General features: G+C 42.2%; 1 protein-coding gene across 2 annotated transcripts in view; it reads left to right on the top strand.

Annotated features, from left to right (window-relative positions):
- Nucleotides 1–2,132: 2,132 nt before the first annotated feature.
- The window catches only part of SEPTIN5 (septin 5), a 117,754-nt gene continuing 99,923 nt past the window's right edge, over nucleotides 2,133–19,963 (top strand). Inside the window, exons 1-2 of one of the 2 annotated variants that reach the window (XM_073628939.1) lie at nucleotides 2,133–2,337; nucleotides 2,461–2,471. In XM_073628939.1, the coding sequence (XP_073485040.1) occupies nucleotides 2,295–2,337; nucleotides 2,461–2,471 (54 nt within the window). In that variant the 5' untranslated portion in view covers nucleotides 2,133–2,294. The remainder of the gene's footprint in view (nucleotides 2,338–2,460; nucleotides 2,472–19,963) is intronic. The other variant, XM_073628942.1, reaches the window with a different exon arrangement.

Raw genomic sequence — 19,963 nt, 5'->3', positions numbered from 1 at the left:
TATTGATATGTCACAAAATCTCTTTTCATTGATATGTATACACGGCAGTGTGACGGGGTGTGGTGCAGTGTGTCATAGTATGCTGTGAAAAATGCAACCTATCCTCCTCTTTTTCAGTGCACACTAACACAGCACATTGGAGTGATCTGATACAATTAGACAGGACAATTGGGCAAGGAACATTGTCCTGTCTATGGATTGGGACTGTGTTTGGCAATGGGGCCCATCAGGACTGATGTGAATGAGCCCTCAGTCTGATTTCAAATGCAGACTGTATACACTGACATTGGGCTGCATTCACCTGTCTACACAAACCTAAACCTCACCACACATGTTACAATCTGATTGTGCAATCTCCTTTATGGTGATCATGCACATAATGATCCAACCTAATGATTCTGTACAGAACTGGACAATATGATTGAAACTTTGAATTGGGCGGCACAGTGGAGTAGTGGATAGCACTTTTGCCTAGCAGTAAAAAGGGTTGCTGGTTCATTCCCCAACCACGACACTACCTGCCTGGAGTTTGCATGTTCTCCCTGTGCCTGCGTGGATTTCCTCCAGGTACTCCAGTTTCCTCCCACACTCCAATGACATGCTGGCAGTGGTGGGCAGACTGGCAGCATTTGATGGGCACATTGGCAGCATTTGATGGCACAGTGGCAGCATTTGATGAGCACAGTGGCTGCAATTGATGGCATAGTGGCAGCATTTAATGGGCACAGTGGCAGCGTTTGATGAGCACAGTGGCTGCAATTGATGGCACAGTGGCAGCAATTGATGGCACAGTGGCAGCATTTAATGGGCACAGTGGCAGCGTTTAATGGTCTCAGTGGCATTTAATGGGCACAGTGGCAGCGTTTGATGGCACAGTGGCAACATTTGGGCACAGTGGCAGCTTTTGATGGGCACAGTGGCTGCGTTTTTGGGCACAGTGGCAGCATTTGATGGCACAGTGACAGCGTTTGGGTCACAGTGGCAGCATTTGATGGGCAAAATGGCTGCAATTGAGGGCACAGTGGCTGCGTTTGATGGTACAGTGGCTGCGTTTGATGGCACAGTGGCTGCGTTTGATGGCACAGTGGCTTCAATTGATGATTTTTTCTCAAAAACTTTTTGCGCCCCCCCAAAAATGTTGAGCACCAGCCGCCACTGCATGCTGGTAGGTTAATTGGATGCTGTCCGAATTGCCCCTAGTATGTGTATGTATGAATGTGAGTTAGAGACCTTAGAATGTAAGCTCCTTAGGGTAGGGACTTACGTTAATGTACAGTGTATATGTAAAGCGCTGTGTACATCGATGGTGCTATATAAGTACCTGAAATAAATAAATAAATGACTGAAAAGACCTATACTGTGTCATTGTTTGATTTGGAGCAAATACAATCGATTTCATTGACAATATTCTGATTGGTCTGGACGGAAAATGAGATCATGGGAAAACAGAAAGACCATTAGGATTGTTAAGTGTATGGCACATGAAATGATCTTCTTGTTCGCCTGGACAGTAAATTGATTGACAACTTGATTATATATACAATTGTTCTATGTACAGTCATCATTAGATCTATGTAATACAAGGGCCTGCCTGATTGGATACAGAATGGTTGGATGGGTTAGGTAGGTCCTTATATTACATCGATTTGGTAAACATAAAGTTGGTTGTATAAAGATTGTATGATTAGATTGTAATGTTTATGGTGAGCCTTATGTCAGCCGATACAACTTTTCCCACTCCCTGCAATGGGTTTGAGTTTTAAATGACAGAAGTGATGAATGCTCCCTACTAGCCCCAGTTCCCAATCTTATGATGGGATTTCTTATGTTGGAGATGAATGGATTGCCTTCCTAGGTAGGTGGCCTTGATCATCTGCTCACTGGGGACTAGAAGATATGTGGATGACAGCTGATGAAAGGAGTTGCCATGATCAGAGGATCGGTGGGGTGGGATTGTATGGAGGGTGTGATCACACGTGTGTCCCCTGTTGTCCTGTCCCCAATGTTTGTATGTCACCGTGTCAGCGCTGGGAGTGCGCACATTGACACCGCACCGTACAACAGACAGCCGGGGGGCGGGCCCAGCCTGGCTACTTCTTCTGCGTCATTGGCTGCAAGCTGTGGGCTGGGACAGCCTTAGCCAATAGCAGGTGCCAGTGGATCCAGTAATGCAGCCGCAGCCTGCTCTCCCCATCCCTGGGAGTGGATTGTAGAGGAGCAACACAAAGGACGGGCAGCCCGCATCCCCCAGCGCATCCACCCACCTACCCACCTACCTACCTCTGCTGTACACCATGAGCACCAGCATCAGGTACAAGAGCAAGCTACTGAAGACAGGTGAGGAGCGGGCCGGGGACCCGGGAGAGAGGGGACATTACATCATTCCACACCTGACCTGTCTCTTTCCTTTCTCCCCCCTCCTCCTCCTGGATCCTGTGCGGCCTCCTGGGACCCCCATAGATGAGAAGGAGGTAAGGATCCCCCGAGGGGTGCATTGCCAGCATACACAGAGACACAGGCGGGTACCCAGCTAGAGAGTGAGAGAGAGACATAGCGGGCAATGGGGGCTCTGCCATCAGGGAGGATGGCAACATACACACTGCACCCAGCACTGCCAACACATGTCACATCATCCGAGGAGACAATATAGCACAGGATTCAAGAGATCATCTGCTAAATATATACTACATGATACAGAAGAACTAGGATGTGTAGAATATATAAGATATAGAATAATAGGAAATATAAAATAGAATGTGCAGAATATATGATTATATAAATAGAATATAAGATATGATGTGTAGAATATATGACAATAATATTAATGATAATAACATAACATATATAATATAATAAGATATATATAGTATAAGATATGATGTGCAGCATATATAAGATATAGAATATAATAAGATATATACTAAAAAATCTGATGTGTAGAATATATAATATATATAATAATAGGAGATATAAAATATGATGTGCAGAATATATGCTAAGATTCATTATATAAATATAATAATAATAGGAAATAAGATATGATGTGTAGAATATATGACAATAATATTAATGATAATAACACAACATATGATGTGCAAAAGCAATGATATAAGATATGATATGCAGCATATATAAGATATATAGTATATGATATGATGTGCACAATATATAACGTGTAAGAAATATCATATAAGAAGTTATTCAATATAAGAGATGGTATGCAGAATCTATTATGTAAGATATGATGTACAGAATATATAATGTAATATAATAAGATATATGGTGTAAGATATGTGCAGAATATATGATATAAGATATGTAAGAAATATAATATAAGAAGATATCCAATATAAGGCACGATATACAGAATCTATAATGTGATGTGCAGAATATATAACCTATAGGATATATGTGCAGAATATATGATATGATGGGCAGAATATATAAGCTATATGATATATGTGCAGAATATATAAGATATAGGATATATGTGCAGAATATATAAGATATAGGATATATGTGCAGAATATATGATATGATGGGCAGAATATATAAGATATAGGATATATGCGCAGAATATATAAGATATGGGATATATGTGCAGAATATATGATATGATGGGAAGAATATATAAGATCTAGGATATATGTGCAGTGTATATATAAGGTATAGGATACATGTGCAGAATATATAAGATATAGAATATATGTGCAGAATATATGATATGATGTGCGGAATATATAAGATATAGGATATATGTGCATAATATATGATATGATGTGCGGAATATATATACAATATAAGATCTGGTGTGCAGAATATATGATATGATGGGTAGAACATATGATATAGGATATATGGTCAGCTCTCTAATAGAAGACATGCTGAATCGTGCAGAATTGGGAATATCGGCATGTTCATCACATGGGGATTGTGACCTCATTATGGCTTTCTATGGCACGTTCCTAATAGCAGCCTGCATAGGTTGGGGAAGATGTCATCTGGATCCAGAGTCGGTCCTTTAGGGGGAATGGCCTAGAAATACGAACTGAACATCTAACAGAGCCTTCCTGAATAATAACCTGTACAGGGCTGTAGTATGATATCTATGATGACTGTATCCAGACACAGAATGGAGGTGTATTTAAATAACACAAACAGTACACAGATGTAATAACACAACATAACAATAATGACAATGTGTTTAGGTCTGCCTAATGACAACATCCTAACTATTTCTTTTGCTGTGACCAGAATGATTGTGTTGGTTTGAATGGAGTTGTTCATGTAATAGAACAAATGATGAGAAGTAAAAGGCAGACTAGTTGTCATTGCAGGAATGTGGGCCCTTCAGCCATATCACTCAGTGCTTGTATAATAGATGGGCTGTGAAGGGGATGATGGGACACACATTAGTGATGTATGGGGATAAGGGTCTGCAGCCTGAGCTCCTCACACATACATAACATAGCTTGGGGGCCTGATGTACGAACACTTCATATTTTATTATGTTCCTGTAAAATGTAACACAAAGAAAGGTAGACACATGTCATCTTACAATGTATCTAAACCAAAGAGCAAACAATGTATTTCCTAGGCTGATGTCAGACTGACGACTCCACCGTTAGAGTCAAATCGCCAGCGGCGGGGACACTAAAGAAGCTGTCTATCTGTCCCTATAGAATGGCTCCCTCTGTAGCCAGATACAGCGAGATGTCGCTCTGTCGCTGGCCCAAAGGCTTCTGAGTCTCGCTGTCTAGAGATAGAAGTGACATCTCACTGCCTCAGCTACAGAAGGATCGATTCCATAAGGCCACACAGGCAGCCTTTTTAGATGACTTCCCGCTGGTGATTGGTCAAAATCAGAGGCACCCATCTGACATCAGCATGGTCATCAGCTGGTCATACATGGTTCCAATTCCTTCATATACACATTGGAGGTGGATGAGGAAATCCTTCACACTGCATCATTGTATTCTGACAGTGGGGCTCCCCTGCCATCAGAATACACTGATCAGCTCTGCAGGCAATTGATCCAATCACATTTTCCAACAAGCTGGTTCAGGGCAAGTCAAATTTTGATCCATGTATGGCCAGCTTAAATAACCGATTCAATTCATTTTAAATCAGGCAGGCCCTTGCAGTACATAGTTAACGGTGGATCCAAAGGAAATTGTACAACTTGATTGCATAGTGTATGGCCAGCATTAGATATCATGACTGCAGTTTTTTATTTTTTTATTCACCTGGTGATCCTGTCAGTAGCACACTTCTTATCCTAGGGTGACAACACTTCCTCATTATGTTGTATCTGTAGAATAGCACAGTGGCTTATTGGTTAGCAATTTTGCCTTGCAGTACCAGGGTTCTTGGTTTGAACCCAGTGGCATCGCTATTGGGGTGCAGGGGGGTGGGGACCGCACCCGAGTGACACCATCAAGTAGAAAGTGATATCCAACCGTGATAGTGTCACCCCCCATCAGTCACATTGCGTGCTTCCTGTCCAAATTGTCCCTAGTATATGTGCAAAGGACCTTGGATAGTAAGCGCCATGAGGCTCTATACCAGTGGTCATCAACCCTGTCCTCAGGACCCACTAACAGGCCAGGTTTTATGTATTACCTTGGGGAGATGCAGACTAGAATACTGCAATCACTGAGCAGCAAATGAGATCACCTGTGATGTATATCAGTTATCTTGTAAACCTGGCATGGTAGTGGGTCTTGAGGACAGGAGTTGAGAACCATTGCTCTATACAGAACAATAATAGCAGTGTTGTCACCCTAGGACAGGAAATGTTTTAGGACAACAGAATACATTCCTCTTTTCTTATCTCTATAACATAGGGGGAGGTGTTGTGCAATTCACAGAAGTGAGCTGGGCAGGGCTGATAACACTGTAGAGTACACAGGAAATTCCAAGCTCCATGAATCTCTGGCAGGATCACCAGGGCTTATCTTTTTTGCATTTATCCAACAGATATACCAAAATCCTTTCAAATTGTATATTTAAAGGAGAAGTATAGCCAAAGCTCGTTTGGCTGGACTTCTATGGAGTGCAGTTCGTTTTGCGCTCCTGTGACCCATTTTCAGCACACAGTGGGCTGAAGTCCGCCCTCTGCTGACATCACAGGGCCAGTCCATGTTTGGGCGTCATCACGACCATAGAGTCCGGATCCACCCAGATCCCTGGACTGGCACCTGGCTCAGCCTTTCAGCAAACTGCTTAGAGCCTGAGACAGCTGCCTCCTTCCCTCCTCCACAGCCCAACGCTCCAGTAAGAGGGGGCAGAGCACTCTCTCTGCTCACGGATCTGTGAGAACCGAGCCATCGGCGGTGTTCTCAGTGTTAGAGGCGCCGGTCCGATGCTGCATCCACCTAGGTAAGTATGATTCTAAAAAAACAAAACATACTTCTCTTTTAAGAGAAGCAAGTGGAGCAAAGCAAATAATAGAAGTCTATGGTTTGGGTGTACGTACCCTTAGGGTGCTTAGGGCCTGAGTCAAAGTATTTGTTGGTGGAATGTGATGATGATGAAATAATAAAGGTGGTTTGGGTTTGCTGTGGTAGAACAGGTGCATTATTGCATATTCCATTTAGCAGTTGCACGCTAGAAATGCAAAGCAGATTTCAGCGATGAGTCTTGTGCTTTGTTGGTTTCTGCCTTCTTCTGGATCAACTGTGGGTATAGGATTGTGTATATAGGATTGTAAAAAAAAAAATGTTCCCCTTTTTTATTGGTTGAACTAGATGGACTTGTGTCTTTTTTCAACCAGATGAACTATGTAACCTCCTAGGTGATGTCATTCCGTTTCTTGATTTTGGATATTTTGGAAAATCCTTGGAGTAAACAGAACCCGGGGATATAAGGCTTGGATACCTGTCATAAGCACAATCATAACGTCAGAATAAGAACAGAATCCTTGTGAAGGGGAGGCAGTGTTTTTAATGAACGTAGTAGGAGCAGAATAATATTGTTTGTGCCTGTCAGATGTGTTATGGTTGGACTCGTCTTCACGTTTTGGGCAGAACTGCTGTTCCTGATTATCCGGCCAGTGATTGTTGTCTGACTGGCAGGATTGCATTTCTCTACTGCTTCCCACGTTGTATCATCATGACAGCAGCTGGGTAACACCCAGAATGTTTTCACTACGGCACACAGCCAAGTGTGGAAACCCAGAGCAACCAATCACAACGAAGCCTTCTCCACTTCATTGGAAAGAATCAAATTGGTGGTTAGGGTTACTGCGCTTTGATCTTGGTGCTGCCTTTTTGGAACAAGCATGTTAGTGTTGGAGCTGTTCTGGGACGTGTAGTGCAGATAAAGGTTTATAACAGCCATTGTCAACCAGAGCTTGTTAGGGGCTCTTTGAGCCGCGGCTGATTGACCTCCCATCTGATGGTGTCTGCAGCATTCCGGGTCCAAGACCATCCTGGCAGAACTTTTTAGTTGTCTATAAGGGTGGCATTCGGACCATCACTGTAAGGGGGGACGTTCTTCCCACTGGTCCCCAATACATTGATGCTAGTAGGGGCTCCCGGAAAGGTTAATAGGATTTCACAGGTTGCTCTGGGGTAAAAGCTTGGGAACAGCTTCTTTATATTATTAGGACATGAGCTTATTGTGGGGATGGAACACTACTGATCAGAGTACTGGACTCCCTATTCCCATCTGATGAGGCTCACAAGGAACAGATAAATTCTATGTCTAGCTCATCAATGTCTACAAATCCTCGGCAGCTCAGTGCCACACTATACCTGGAAAGGTCCTCATTGCCTCAATCCCTATAGCTCAGCAGGGACCCGCAAACACCATTCTCCCAACCTAGAAGGACAGCGTCTCTGGAAATATATCACTGCCCTCCATCACCAGCATAACTGAGATGGCCCTGTACTTTACACACAAATGCTTATATGCTTCAAAGTTGATGCAAAGTTTTTTGTTGTTGTTGTTGTAGAGCAGGGAGGGTTGGGTCCCCTGTCATGTTATTACTGCTGTCTGTGTCCCCATTCAGTAGATTCACCATTATCTATTGGCATTGACAGAAAAAGACTGAAAATCCAATATTTATTTGAGTTGTCATCAGAACAGCATGTAACGGGCCAACAAAACAATCCAATAGGGGACATCACTTTCAGTGATTAAGAGAGGAATTCCCCTCATTTTGTAGAAATTTTCTATCACCTCTTGCTTTTTCTCCAGGGGAGTAAGTAAAGAGAAGTCTAATGCCGCGTACACACAACCGGTTTTTCCTTCAGAATAAACTCTGACGGTTTTTCTGACGGAGTTCCGACGGAGTTCCGCTGAAACGGACTTGCGTACACACGATCACACCAAAGTCCAATCGTTTAGAACACGGTGATGTACAACTCGTACGATGGAACTAGAAAATGGAAGTTAAATAGCCAGTAGCCAGTACCTGCCCTTGTGTCGTTTTTGGTCCATCGGAATAGCATACAGACAAACGGTTTTCTCGATAGGAATTGATTCCTTCGGAAAGATTTAAAACATGTTCTATTTCTAGGTCCGTCAGAATTTTCGAAAGAAAAAGTCCGATGTAGCCCAAACACGATCGGAATATCCGATGAAATTATTCCGTCTGACCTTTTCTGCCGGAAAGTGCATAACCAATAGGCCAAAGACAGCAGTAAAAACCTGACATGGGTTGTAAAGTATAACTAAAGGCAATAGGGAGATTAGAACACCTGTCAGGTTTTTATTACTGTCCGTGTCCCCATTAAGGAGATTCACCCTCTCTATTTGTCAGCTTTATGGTTATCCCTGAAAGCGAAAGTGATAAAAAAACAACACATTTTTGGTTGTCCTCAGAACAGTATTAGAGGATAAATCTTCCAATGGGGACTTTAATTCTGGTGAACACCAGGGATTCCCTCACTTCCTGTTTTGGCTATGGGACAGGAAGTGAAATCTCCCTAATGGGACAACTATGAGAAAAAAGTGCTGACAGGGGTTATAACTCTCCCTTATTTTATCCAAAATTTTAAAAAGGTTTTGCCTTTAGTTCTACTATAACACTTCTCCGCTCCATCCAAAACAAAAAGAAGTTTTGTCTTTACATTACCAACACATAATGACACATTTGGGCATTCTTATATGTACCAGTGACAAATTGTGGAGGGCAGGTGAAGAGGAATCTGTTAAACAAACAAAACAAAACACTGCAGGGCTGGTATGAGGAGAAGACACTTAGGCTCCATTCACACTAGCGTGTTTTTTGATGCATTTTGCAGAAATGCATGGGAATTTTTAAACATGGGTTCCTATGGAACATGTTCACATCAATGCCTTTTTGTACCTCTGCGTTTTTGGAAATGGTCAGGGACTTTTTTTCATGCAAAATGCAGCGTTTTGCATGTAATAGAGTTCAATGGACTAGCATCAAAAACGCAAGTGCAGCGTTTTTGCAGCGTTTTTGATGCGTTTTGCGTTTTTGGCTTTTTTTTTTTTAGACTGTATACAGTCTAAAAAAACTGTAAAAAAAACAAAAACCGCAAAACGCCGCAAAAATGCTGTAAAAACGCTGCTCAAAAACGTGGCAAGCATCACAAAAAAAACTCCAGAAACGCTCAAAAGCAACATGCATAGGTGTGAATCGAGCCTTACAGGCTAATGATAGTAATGACTATAATAATTTTTCTCATTAGTGACAACATATTAACACAGTAGTATAGGGCATAGCACTTATGTCTTAGACCTGGTACACACCTATGCATTTTGTAGCGCGTTTTCAGTTTTGCAGCAACACACTACAGACCATTTAACATGGTTTCCTATGGATGTAGTTCACATCTGTGCATTTTATGGAAAGGGCCAGGGACTCTCTTCTGGTTTTTGGTTCCATAGACTTCAATGGATGAAAAGCTTGTACTGAAATATGCAAAATGCACCTGCAATATGCAAACTGCAACCTGCAAAGGAGTGAATCAGGGCTCAGGTTCGATTCACATCTATGCATGTTGCTTTTGAGCGTTTCTGCAGTGCTTTTTGCGGTGCTTGCCGCGTTTTTGAACATGCGCTTTTGCCACAGTTTGGGTTTTTTTTTTTACAGTTTTTTTATTTACACTGTGGTTGCCTAGCAACCAGCTATATACAGTATAAAAAAACACGCGAATCGCAGGAAAAACGCTCCAAAAACACGGTAAAAACGCGGTACTTGCGTTTTGGATGCGGGTCCATTGAATTCTATTACATGCAAAACGCTGCATTTTACATGAAAAAAAGTCCCCGACCCTTTCCAAAAACACAGAGGCACAAAAATGCGTTAATGTGAACATGTTCCATAGGAACCCATGTTAAAAAATGCCCATGCATTTCTGCAAAATGCATCAAAAAACGCATTAGTGTGAATCGAGCCTTAGGCTAGGTTTTACATACACTCACCGGCCTCTTTATTAGGTACACCTTGCTAGTACCGGGTTGGATCCCCTTTTGCCTTCAGAACTGCCTTAATTCTTCATGGCATAGATCCACAAGATGTTGGAAACATTCCTCAGAGATTTTGGTCCATATTGACATGATAGCATCACACACTGACTGCTGATTTGTCGGCTGCACATCCATGATGTGAATCTCCCATTTCACCACATCCCAAAGGTGCTCAATTGGATTGAGATCTGGTGACTGTGGAGGCCATTGGAGTACAGTGATCTCATTGTCATATTCAAGAAACCAGTGGTGAGATGATTTGAGCTTTGTGACATGGTGCATAAACCTGCTGGAAGAAGCCATCAGAAGATGGGTACACTGTAGTCATAAAGGGATGGACATGGTCAGCAACAATACTCAGGTAGGCCGTGGCATTTAACCACTAGCTGCCCGCCCACTGTCATATGACGGTGGGACGAGGGAGCTGCTAATCTGGGCGGACGTCATTTGACGTGATCGCCCTCCTGAGCCACTAGGGGGAGGCGTGCGCGCCGCGTCGCTCGGGACCCGATGCGTGTGCCCGGCAGCCGCGATGTCCACCGGGCACCCGCGATTGCCGGGTAACAGAGCAGGACCGTGGATCTGTGTGTGTAAACACACAGATCCACGTCTTGTCAGAGGAGAGGAGACCGATGGTGTGTCCCTTGTACATAGGGACACCGATCGGTCACCTCCCCCAGTCAGTCCCCTCCCCCCACAGTTAGAATCACTCCCCTAGGACACACATTAACCCCTCGATCACCCCCTAGTGTTAACCCCTTCCCTGCCAGTCACATTTACACAGTAATCAATGCATTTTTATAGCACGGATCGCTGTATAAATGTGAATGGTCCCAAAATTGTGTCAAAAGTGTCTGATATGTCCGTCGCAATATCGCAGTCACAATAAAAATCGCTGATCGCCGCCTTTACTAGTAAAAAAAAATAAAATAAAATAAAAATGCTATAAATGTATCCCCTATTTTGTAGACGCTATAACTTTTGTGCAAACCAATACGCTTATTGCGATTTTTTTTTTTTTTTTTTTACCAAAAATATGTAGAAATATACATATCGGCCTAAACTGAGGAAAAAATGTATTAAAAAAAAAAAAAAATTGGATATTTATTATAGCAAAAAGTAAAAAATATTGTGTTTTTTCAAAATTGTCCCTCTTCTTTTGTTTATAGCGCAATAAATAAAAACCGCAGATGTGATCAAATACCACCAAAAGAAAGCTCTATTTGTGGGGAAAAAATTATAAAAATTTCATTAGGGTGCAGTGTTGTATGACCGCGCAATTGTCATTCAAAGTGCGACAGCGCTGAAAGCTGAAAAATGGCTTGGGCAGGAAGGGGGTGAAAGTGCCCTGTATTGAGGTGGTTAAACAATGCTCAATTGGTACTAAGGGGTCCAAAGTATGCCAAGAAAATATCCCCCACACCATTACACCACCACCAGCCTGAATGTTGATACAAGGCAGGATGGATCCATGCTTTCATGTTGTGTACGCCAAATTCAGAAATTGAATGTCGCAGCTGAAGTCGAGACTCATTAGACCAGGCAACTTTTTTCCAATCTTTTATTGTCCAATTTTGATGAGCCTGTGCGAATTGTAGCCTCAGTTTCCTGTTCTTAGCTGACAGGAGTGGCACCGGTGTGGTCTTCTGCTGCTGCAGCCCATCTGCTTCAAGATTTGATGTGTTGTGTGTTCAGAGATGGTATTCTGCATACTTTGGTAGTAATGAGTGGTTGAGTTACGGTTGCCTTTCCACCATCATCTCAAACCAGTCTACCCATTCTCCTCTGATCTCTGACATCAACAAGACATTTTCCTCCACACAACTGCCGTTCACTGGATATTTTCTCTTTTTTGGACCATTCTCTGTAAACCCTAGAGATGGTTGTGCGTGAAAATCCCAGTACATCCACAGTTTTTGAAATACTCGGACTAGATCGTCTGGCACCAACAACCATGTCACATTCAAAGTCACTTAAATCCCCTTTCTTCCCCATTCTGATGCTCGGAGCTCAATTTCCCCCATTATAACAGTCTCCATGGAGGGTTTGTGATCCCATTATTCTTGTGTTTGTTTCCTCCATGTGTGATTGTACATTAACTGGCTTTTGAGATGCTTACGCTGTTTAAAGAGTATAGATACTTTTGTAGAGCCGTTGTATATATTAACTAATGGATTAATGTTAAGAATAGCTCATGGTAAAAGGATTATTATTTCACACTCCTCACTGTTCATTTGGGCTGCAGATACACATATAGACGAAATACTGAAAAAAACAAATATTATGCATGGATATTAGGTGGGCCTGCTTAAATGGATAACTAAACCCAAGAACAAAAAAATGAAGTATATTGCAGCTTACTGGGCCTTATGCCGCGTACACACGCTCGGACTTTTCGACCGGACTGGTCTGACGGACGCCGACGGACCAAAGGCGGCGGACAATCCGATCGTGTGTGGGCTTCACCGGACCTTCAGCAGACTTTTCCAATCACAAATCTGACGGACTTTAGATTTGGAACAGGCTTCAAATCTTTACGTCGTAACTCCGCCGGACCCAGAAATCCGCTCGTCTGTATGCTAGCCCGACGCACAAAAACCGACGCTAGGGCAGCTATTGGCTACTGGCTATCAACTTCCTTATTTTAGTCCGGTGTACGTCATCACGTACGAATCCGTCGGACTTTGGCGTGTGTAGGCAAGTCCGTTCGTTAGAAAGTCTATCGGAAGTCCGTCGAAAGTACGCTGGAAAGTCTGTCGGACCAGTCAGGTCGAAAAGTCCGCCTGTGTGTACGCGGCATTAGATGTGATGGCTGCATTCATTTTCTTTTTTTCAAGCTAGGAGCATATTCACCAAATACAGACAATACCTTCTTGATCCTGCCAGAAATGCAATGTCTTTGCCACTTCCTGTGAGCTGCACGGAAGAATATCCATCTTCCTAGATATTTTCTGTATACTTCCAATTGTTCCGCTCCCCATGTAATGGAGATGAAGATATACAGATGTGTTTGTAGTCCATGTCAGGAGAGCAGCCTAGGGTGACAACTGTGGCTCCCTGCATAGGGCTCAGGATTACCAGGTGAAAATAAAGCAAATGAAGCTTGAAAAAAGAAAACTAATTCAGCCACCATACCAAGGACTAGTATCTGCAATATATTACAGTTTTTATGATTATATATTCACAAAAAATAAAAATTTTATATCTTTATGTTTGAAGCCTGAAATGTGGCAAAAGGTTGAAAAGTTCAAGGGGGACGAATACTTTCGCAAGCCACTGTGTATATATATATATATATATATATATATATATATATGGTTTTATATAATAGTCTATATAGTTAGATAACAACTATAATACTAGTTATATAATAGTCATTTTCCAAGGTATTCCTGTATCCTTCTATAGTTCAGTGAGACGTAGGCCTGCCAGTAGGCAGAGTACTTGTATGGCGGGGTTATAGCACACACATGGTAGTATAATACTACTACTGCTAGTATATTTCAGTGCCTGCACAGAACATACATCCTTTCTGTACTTAGTGGAAGGAAAGATTTGGCCAAATCCTGTTTTGGAGAGGTCAATACAGATGACATTCTGGTTATTTTTAAAATGTAATTTTAGCATATGTGCTGCAGTTTGATGATACATAAAAAATATATTGATGTCTGGATGGAAGACATGGGATATTTTCCCTGGACAAGGTCCCTGCTGAGTAATTTAATTTGCTGACAGCCATTTCCCAGTGCTTGTGTAAACACTTCTGCTGATTTAGGACTTGCCATTATGGATACGTACATCCATCATTGCATTTATATCCCTTCTATATACACAGAGTTTTTACCATAGGTGCAGCATGTTAGTAAAAAACAGTTATATATAGTAACTCATCAGTAATAATTGTTTTTATGAGTCTTGAAATTGCCTAAAGAGGAACTGCAGTCTGCTCACATAATTTGTAATAAAAACATCTTTGCCATTCTGAAGCTTCCCTCCAACCACTTTGCATATTATTTCGCATATACTGTGATTCTGTACTTGCCAAATATGCTGCAGAAATCTTCCTTCACTGAGTCTGGCTGCAACCATTTTAGCTGTTGGCAGTTGAAGCTGCTGCCTGTTCACGTCCTGGATTTACACAGGCACATCTGCAGCTCTGCAGCTCTCATTGGCCCTCTTATGACTGATCCCCCCCTCCCTTCCTGGCAAACTCTGACGTGATGTCATAAGCCTAGGTTTTTTACCAGACAAGAAACAGGAAGTGGGCTGTATAAGGTGTTTACTGGCAGAAAAAAAATGTTTTACTATCCAAAGTTAAAACAGCAAGGGCAGAAGATTAAAGCAGGTTGCAGTTTGCATATTCCAGGTGCATTTTGTGTTTTTCAATTCACGTTTTTGATCCATTGAAGTCTATGGAACCAAAAACCAGAAAAAGGTCCCTGGCTCTTTCCATAAAATGCACAGATGTGAACTACATCCATAGGAAACCATGTTAACCACTTCAGCCCTGGACCATTTGGCAGGCCAAAGACCAGAGCACGTTTTGCAATTCAGCACTGCGTCGCTTTAACTGACAATTGCGCGGTCGTGCGACTTGGCTCACAAACAAAATTGACGTCCTTTTTTCCCCACAAATAGGGCTTTCTTTTGGTGGTATTTGATCACCTCTGCGGTTTTTATTTTTTGCGCTATAAACAAAAAAATAGCAACAATTTTGAAAAAAACGCATTATTTATTACATTTTGCTATAATAAACATCCCCAAAAAATATATAAAAAAACATTTTTTTCCTTCAGTTTAGTCCGATACTTATTCTTCTACATATTTTTGGTAAAAAAAAACGCAATAAGCGTTTATTGATTGGGTTGCGCAAAAGTTATAGCGTCTACAAAATAGTGGATAGTTTTATGGCATTTTTATTAATATTTTTTTTTTTTTTACTAGTAATGGCGGCGATCATCGATTTTTATCGTGACTGCAACATTATGGCAGACACATCGGACACTTTTGGCGCTATTTTGGGACCATTCACATTTATACAGCGAATAAAAATGCATTGATTACTGTGTAAACATGACTGCCAGTGAAGGGGTTAACACTACGTGGCACTGTAAAGGTTAAGTGTGTCCTAGGGAGTGATTCTAACTGTGGGGGGATGGGCTATGTGTGACACGACACTAATCACAGGGAGGGGTGATCAGTGTCCTGTCGCTAGGCAGAACAGGGAAATGCTTGTTTACATCAGCATTTCCCCATACTTGATCTCCGTGAGACGATCGCAGACATCGAGTCTGCGGGACCCGCGATCACACTTACAGAGCTCGCAGCACGCACGTGATGGCACAGCGGCAAATTTAAAGGGACGTACCTGTACATCCATTTGCTTGTCCGTGCAATTGTGTCAACGTAAATGTACATGCGGCGGTCGGCAAGCGGTTAAATGGACTGTATTGAGTTTCTGAAAAATGGAAGACGCACTAAAAAATGCATAGGTTTGAACCAGGCCTAACTGTGGGAAGATAAGGTAAAATAAACAGATTGTGTCATGCAATTGTAGGACCCAGTACTTTATAGAGTAACAGATTGTACTTAAATCAAAATGAAACCCTTTTATCTTTTACAATCAAGGAAGCTGCTATCTTAGCTTCTGTTTGATCTGTAGTTGTTATGGTACTGCACATGTGATCAATTATGACACTAGTTATTGGATGATTTGACAGTTCAGTTGAGAGCACAAGCAATTGTAGCTGTTTACACACTATAAGAAAACTGGAAAAAAATTCAGAGGAACAATCAGTCAGTTATCTGATCATTGGTATAGTGCTTTTGACAGCTTATTCCGACTGTTCAGACGAAAAAAAAATAAATAAAGGTGCAAGCTAGAAAATGTTTATTGTATGTGTACACAAGGTCCGAATTTTGCTCAATGTGTACAGTAATCGCACAGAAATAATCAAATAGAGAAAAACATGCATGATCAGAAGCAAAGAACGACCTGGAAGAAGGTGGCAACAAACATAGAAATCATACACAAGAAAGAACATTTGCTTTTGTGGTTCGAGAATTTTGGTACAAGTTATTACCGTTGTCGGTTACATCGTGATACACACCTTCATGGAAAATCGGATGACCGTTCGTCTGATTTTCTCATAGTGTGTAACCCGCTTAACGGTTTTTATTCATAGAATGTACAGTATCTCACAAAAGTGAGTACACCCTTCACATTTTTGTAAATATTTTATTATATCTTTTCATGTGACAACACTGAAGAAATGACACTTTGCTACAATGTAAAGTAGTGAGTGTACAGGTTGTATAACAGTGTAAATTTGCTGTCCCCTCAAAATAACTCAACACACAGCCATTAATGTCTAAACTGCTGGCAACAAAAGTGAGTACACCCCTGAGTGAAAATGTCCAAATTGGGCCCAATTGGCCATTTTCCCTCCCCGGTGTCATGTGACTCGTTAGTGTTACAAGGTCTCAGTTGTGAATGGGGAGCAGGTGTGTTAAATTTTCGCTCTCACTCTCTCATACTGGTCACTGGAAGTTTAACATGACACCTCATGGCAAAGAACTCTCTTAGGATCTGAAAAAAGAATTGTTGCTCTACATAAAGATGGCCTAGGCTATAAGAAGATTGCCAAGACCCTGAAATTGAGCTGCAGCACGGTGGCTAAGACCATATAGCGGTTTAACAGGACAGGTTCCACTCAGAACAGGCCATACCATGGTCGACCAAAGAAGTTGCTCAGCATCATATCTAGAGGTTGTCTTTGGAAAAAAGATGTATGAGTGCCAGCATTGTTGCAGAGGTTGAAGGGGTGAGGGGTCAGCCTGTCAGTGGTCAGACCATCGCTGCACGCTGCATCAAATTGGTCTGCATGGATGTCGTCCCAGAAAAAAGCCTCTTCTAGAGATTTTGCACAAAAAAGCCCTCAAACAGTTTGCTGAAGACAAGCAGACTGAGGACATGGATTGCTGGAACCATGTCCTTTGGTCTGATGAGACCAAGATAAACTTATTTGGTTCAGATGGTATCAAGCGTGTGTGGCGGCAACCAGGTGAGGAGTACAAAGACAAGCGTGTCTTGCCTACAGTCAAGTATGGTGGTGGGAGTGTCATGGTCTGGGGCTGCATGAGTGCTGTCGGCACTGGGGAGCTACAGTTTATTGAAGGAACCATGAATGCCAACATGTACTGTGACATACTGAAGCAGAGCATGATCCCCTCCCTTTGGAGACTGGTCCACAGGGCAGTATTCCAACATGATAACGACCCCAAACACACCTCCAAGACGACCACTGCCTTGCTAAAGAAGCTGAGGGTAAAGGTGATTGACTGACTGGCCAAGCATGTCTCCAGACCTAAACCCTATTGAGCATCTGTGGGGCATCCTCAAACGGAAGGTGGAGGAGCACAAGGTCTCTAACATCCACCAGCTCTGTGATATCGTCATGGAGGAGTGGAAGAGGACTCCAGTGGCAACCTGTGAAGCTCTGGTGAACTCCATGACCAAGAGGGTTAAGGCAGTGCTGGAAAATAATGGTGGCCACACAAAATATTGACACTTTGGGCCCAATTTGGACATTTTCACTTAGGGGTGTACTCACTTTTGTTGCCAGCGGTTTAGACATTAATGGCTGTGTGTTGAATTATTTTGAGGAGACAGCAAATTTACACTGTTATACAAGCTGTACACTCACTACTTTACATTGTAGTAAAGTGTCATTTCTTCAGTGTTGTCACATGAAAAGATATAATAAAATATTTACAAAAATGTGAGGGGTGTACTCACTTTTGTGAGATACTGTAATTGTTTTGGGAAACATATAGATTAATCAGTTGGGTTCCACTTTAAATAATATTCAGGGAGCCACATCCACTTTTTTCTTCAAGGATATCAGTTTGTTTATGAGCATGCAAACTGTTTTGGAAGCACACAGAGCTTTTTACAAATCTTTCATATAAAGCTTATAAGGTGGCTAAATGCTAAGTAAGAGGTTGTAGGACCTAAGAAAATTGCAGAAAATCTGTGAAAGACTTGCTGAGGGAAAATTGTGGGGGATGATGGATTATCTCACTACAGTTTTTGGAGGTTGATGAGCTGTTGAAGTACTAAGTGTGGGAGTTTTAAAGGTGACGTACAGGAAGTACAGATTAGTTGGTGAAACAGAATGTGGGGACAATGGACTTACAGTGCCTTAAAAAAGTATTCATACCCCAATTTTCCACATTTTTATGTGATGGACCAACACAAAGTGGCACCTAATTGTAAAGTGAAAGGAAAATTATAAAGTTTTCAATTTTTTTTTTTTACAAATAAATATGTGAAAAGCATGGCATGCATTTGTTTTCAGCCCCCTTTACTCTGATACCCCTAACTAAAACCTAGTTGAACCAATTTCCTTCAGAAGTCACCTAATTAGTAAACAGTAATAGTCCACGTGTGTGTAATTTTATTTCAGTATAAATACAGCTGTTCTGTGAAGCCCTCAGCGATTTGTTGGAGAACCTTAGTGAACAAACAGCATCATGAAGTCCAAGGAATACACCAGACAGGTCAGGGATAAAGTTGTGGAGAAGTTTAAAGCAGGGTTAGGTTATAAAAAAAATATCCCAAGCTTTGAACATGTCACGAAGCACTGTTCAATCTATCATCCGAAAATGGAAAGAGTATAGTACAACTGAAAACCTAACACTGACATGGCTGCCCACCTAAACTGACAGGCCGAGCAAGGAAAACATTAACCAGAGAAGCAGCCAAGAGGCCCATGTTAACTCTGGTGGAGCTGCAGAGATCCACAGCTCAGGTGGAAGAATCTGTCCACAGGACAACTATTAGTTGTGCAAGCCACAAATCTGGCCATAAGAAGTCCCATTTGCAGTTTGCGAGAAGCCATGTAGGGGACACAGCAAACATGTGGAAGAAGGTGCTCTGGTCAGATAAAAAAATTTACTTTTTGGCTATAAGCAACACGCTATGTGTGGCGGAAAACTAAAACTGCACATCATTCTGAACACACCATCCCCACCGTGAAACATGCTGGTGGCAGCATCGTGTTCTGTGGATGCTTTTCTTCAGTAGGGACAGGGAAGCTGGTCAGAGTTGATGGGAAGATGGATTGAGCCAAATACAGGGCAATCTTATAAGAAAACCTGTTAGTGTCTACAAAAGACTTAAAGCGGAGTTCCACCCAAAAGTGGAAAATCAGCTCATTTGTCTCCTCTCCCCCTCCGGTACCACAGTTGGCACCTTTTGGGGGGGAGGGGGGACAGGATACCTGTCTTTGACAGGTATCCTGTTCCCACTTCTGGGAGTCCGGACCGCGGCCCATGACATCACCGTGGGGCTCCCTCCTCCTCTCCCAGGCCAATAGGAGAGAGGAGCGGGGTCTCGTGCATACACTACTGCGTGAAGCCATAAGGCTATACTGCCGAGTGCCCTTACACGCAATTGTGGCGGCAGCACCCGACAGCTGATGGAAACAGCTGCGGTGCCGACATCGCTGGACTT

The sequence above is a fragment of the Aquarana catesbeiana genome, linkage group LG01 (assembly GCF_042186555.1).
Source record: "Aquarana catesbeiana isolate 2022-GZ linkage group LG01, ASM4218655v1, whole genome shotgun sequence".
Taxonomy (NCBI): domain Eukaryota; kingdom Metazoa; phylum Chordata; class Amphibia; order Anura; family Ranidae; genus Aquarana; species Aquarana catesbeiana.
This window is presented reverse-complemented; position numbering and strand designations above follow the sequence as displayed.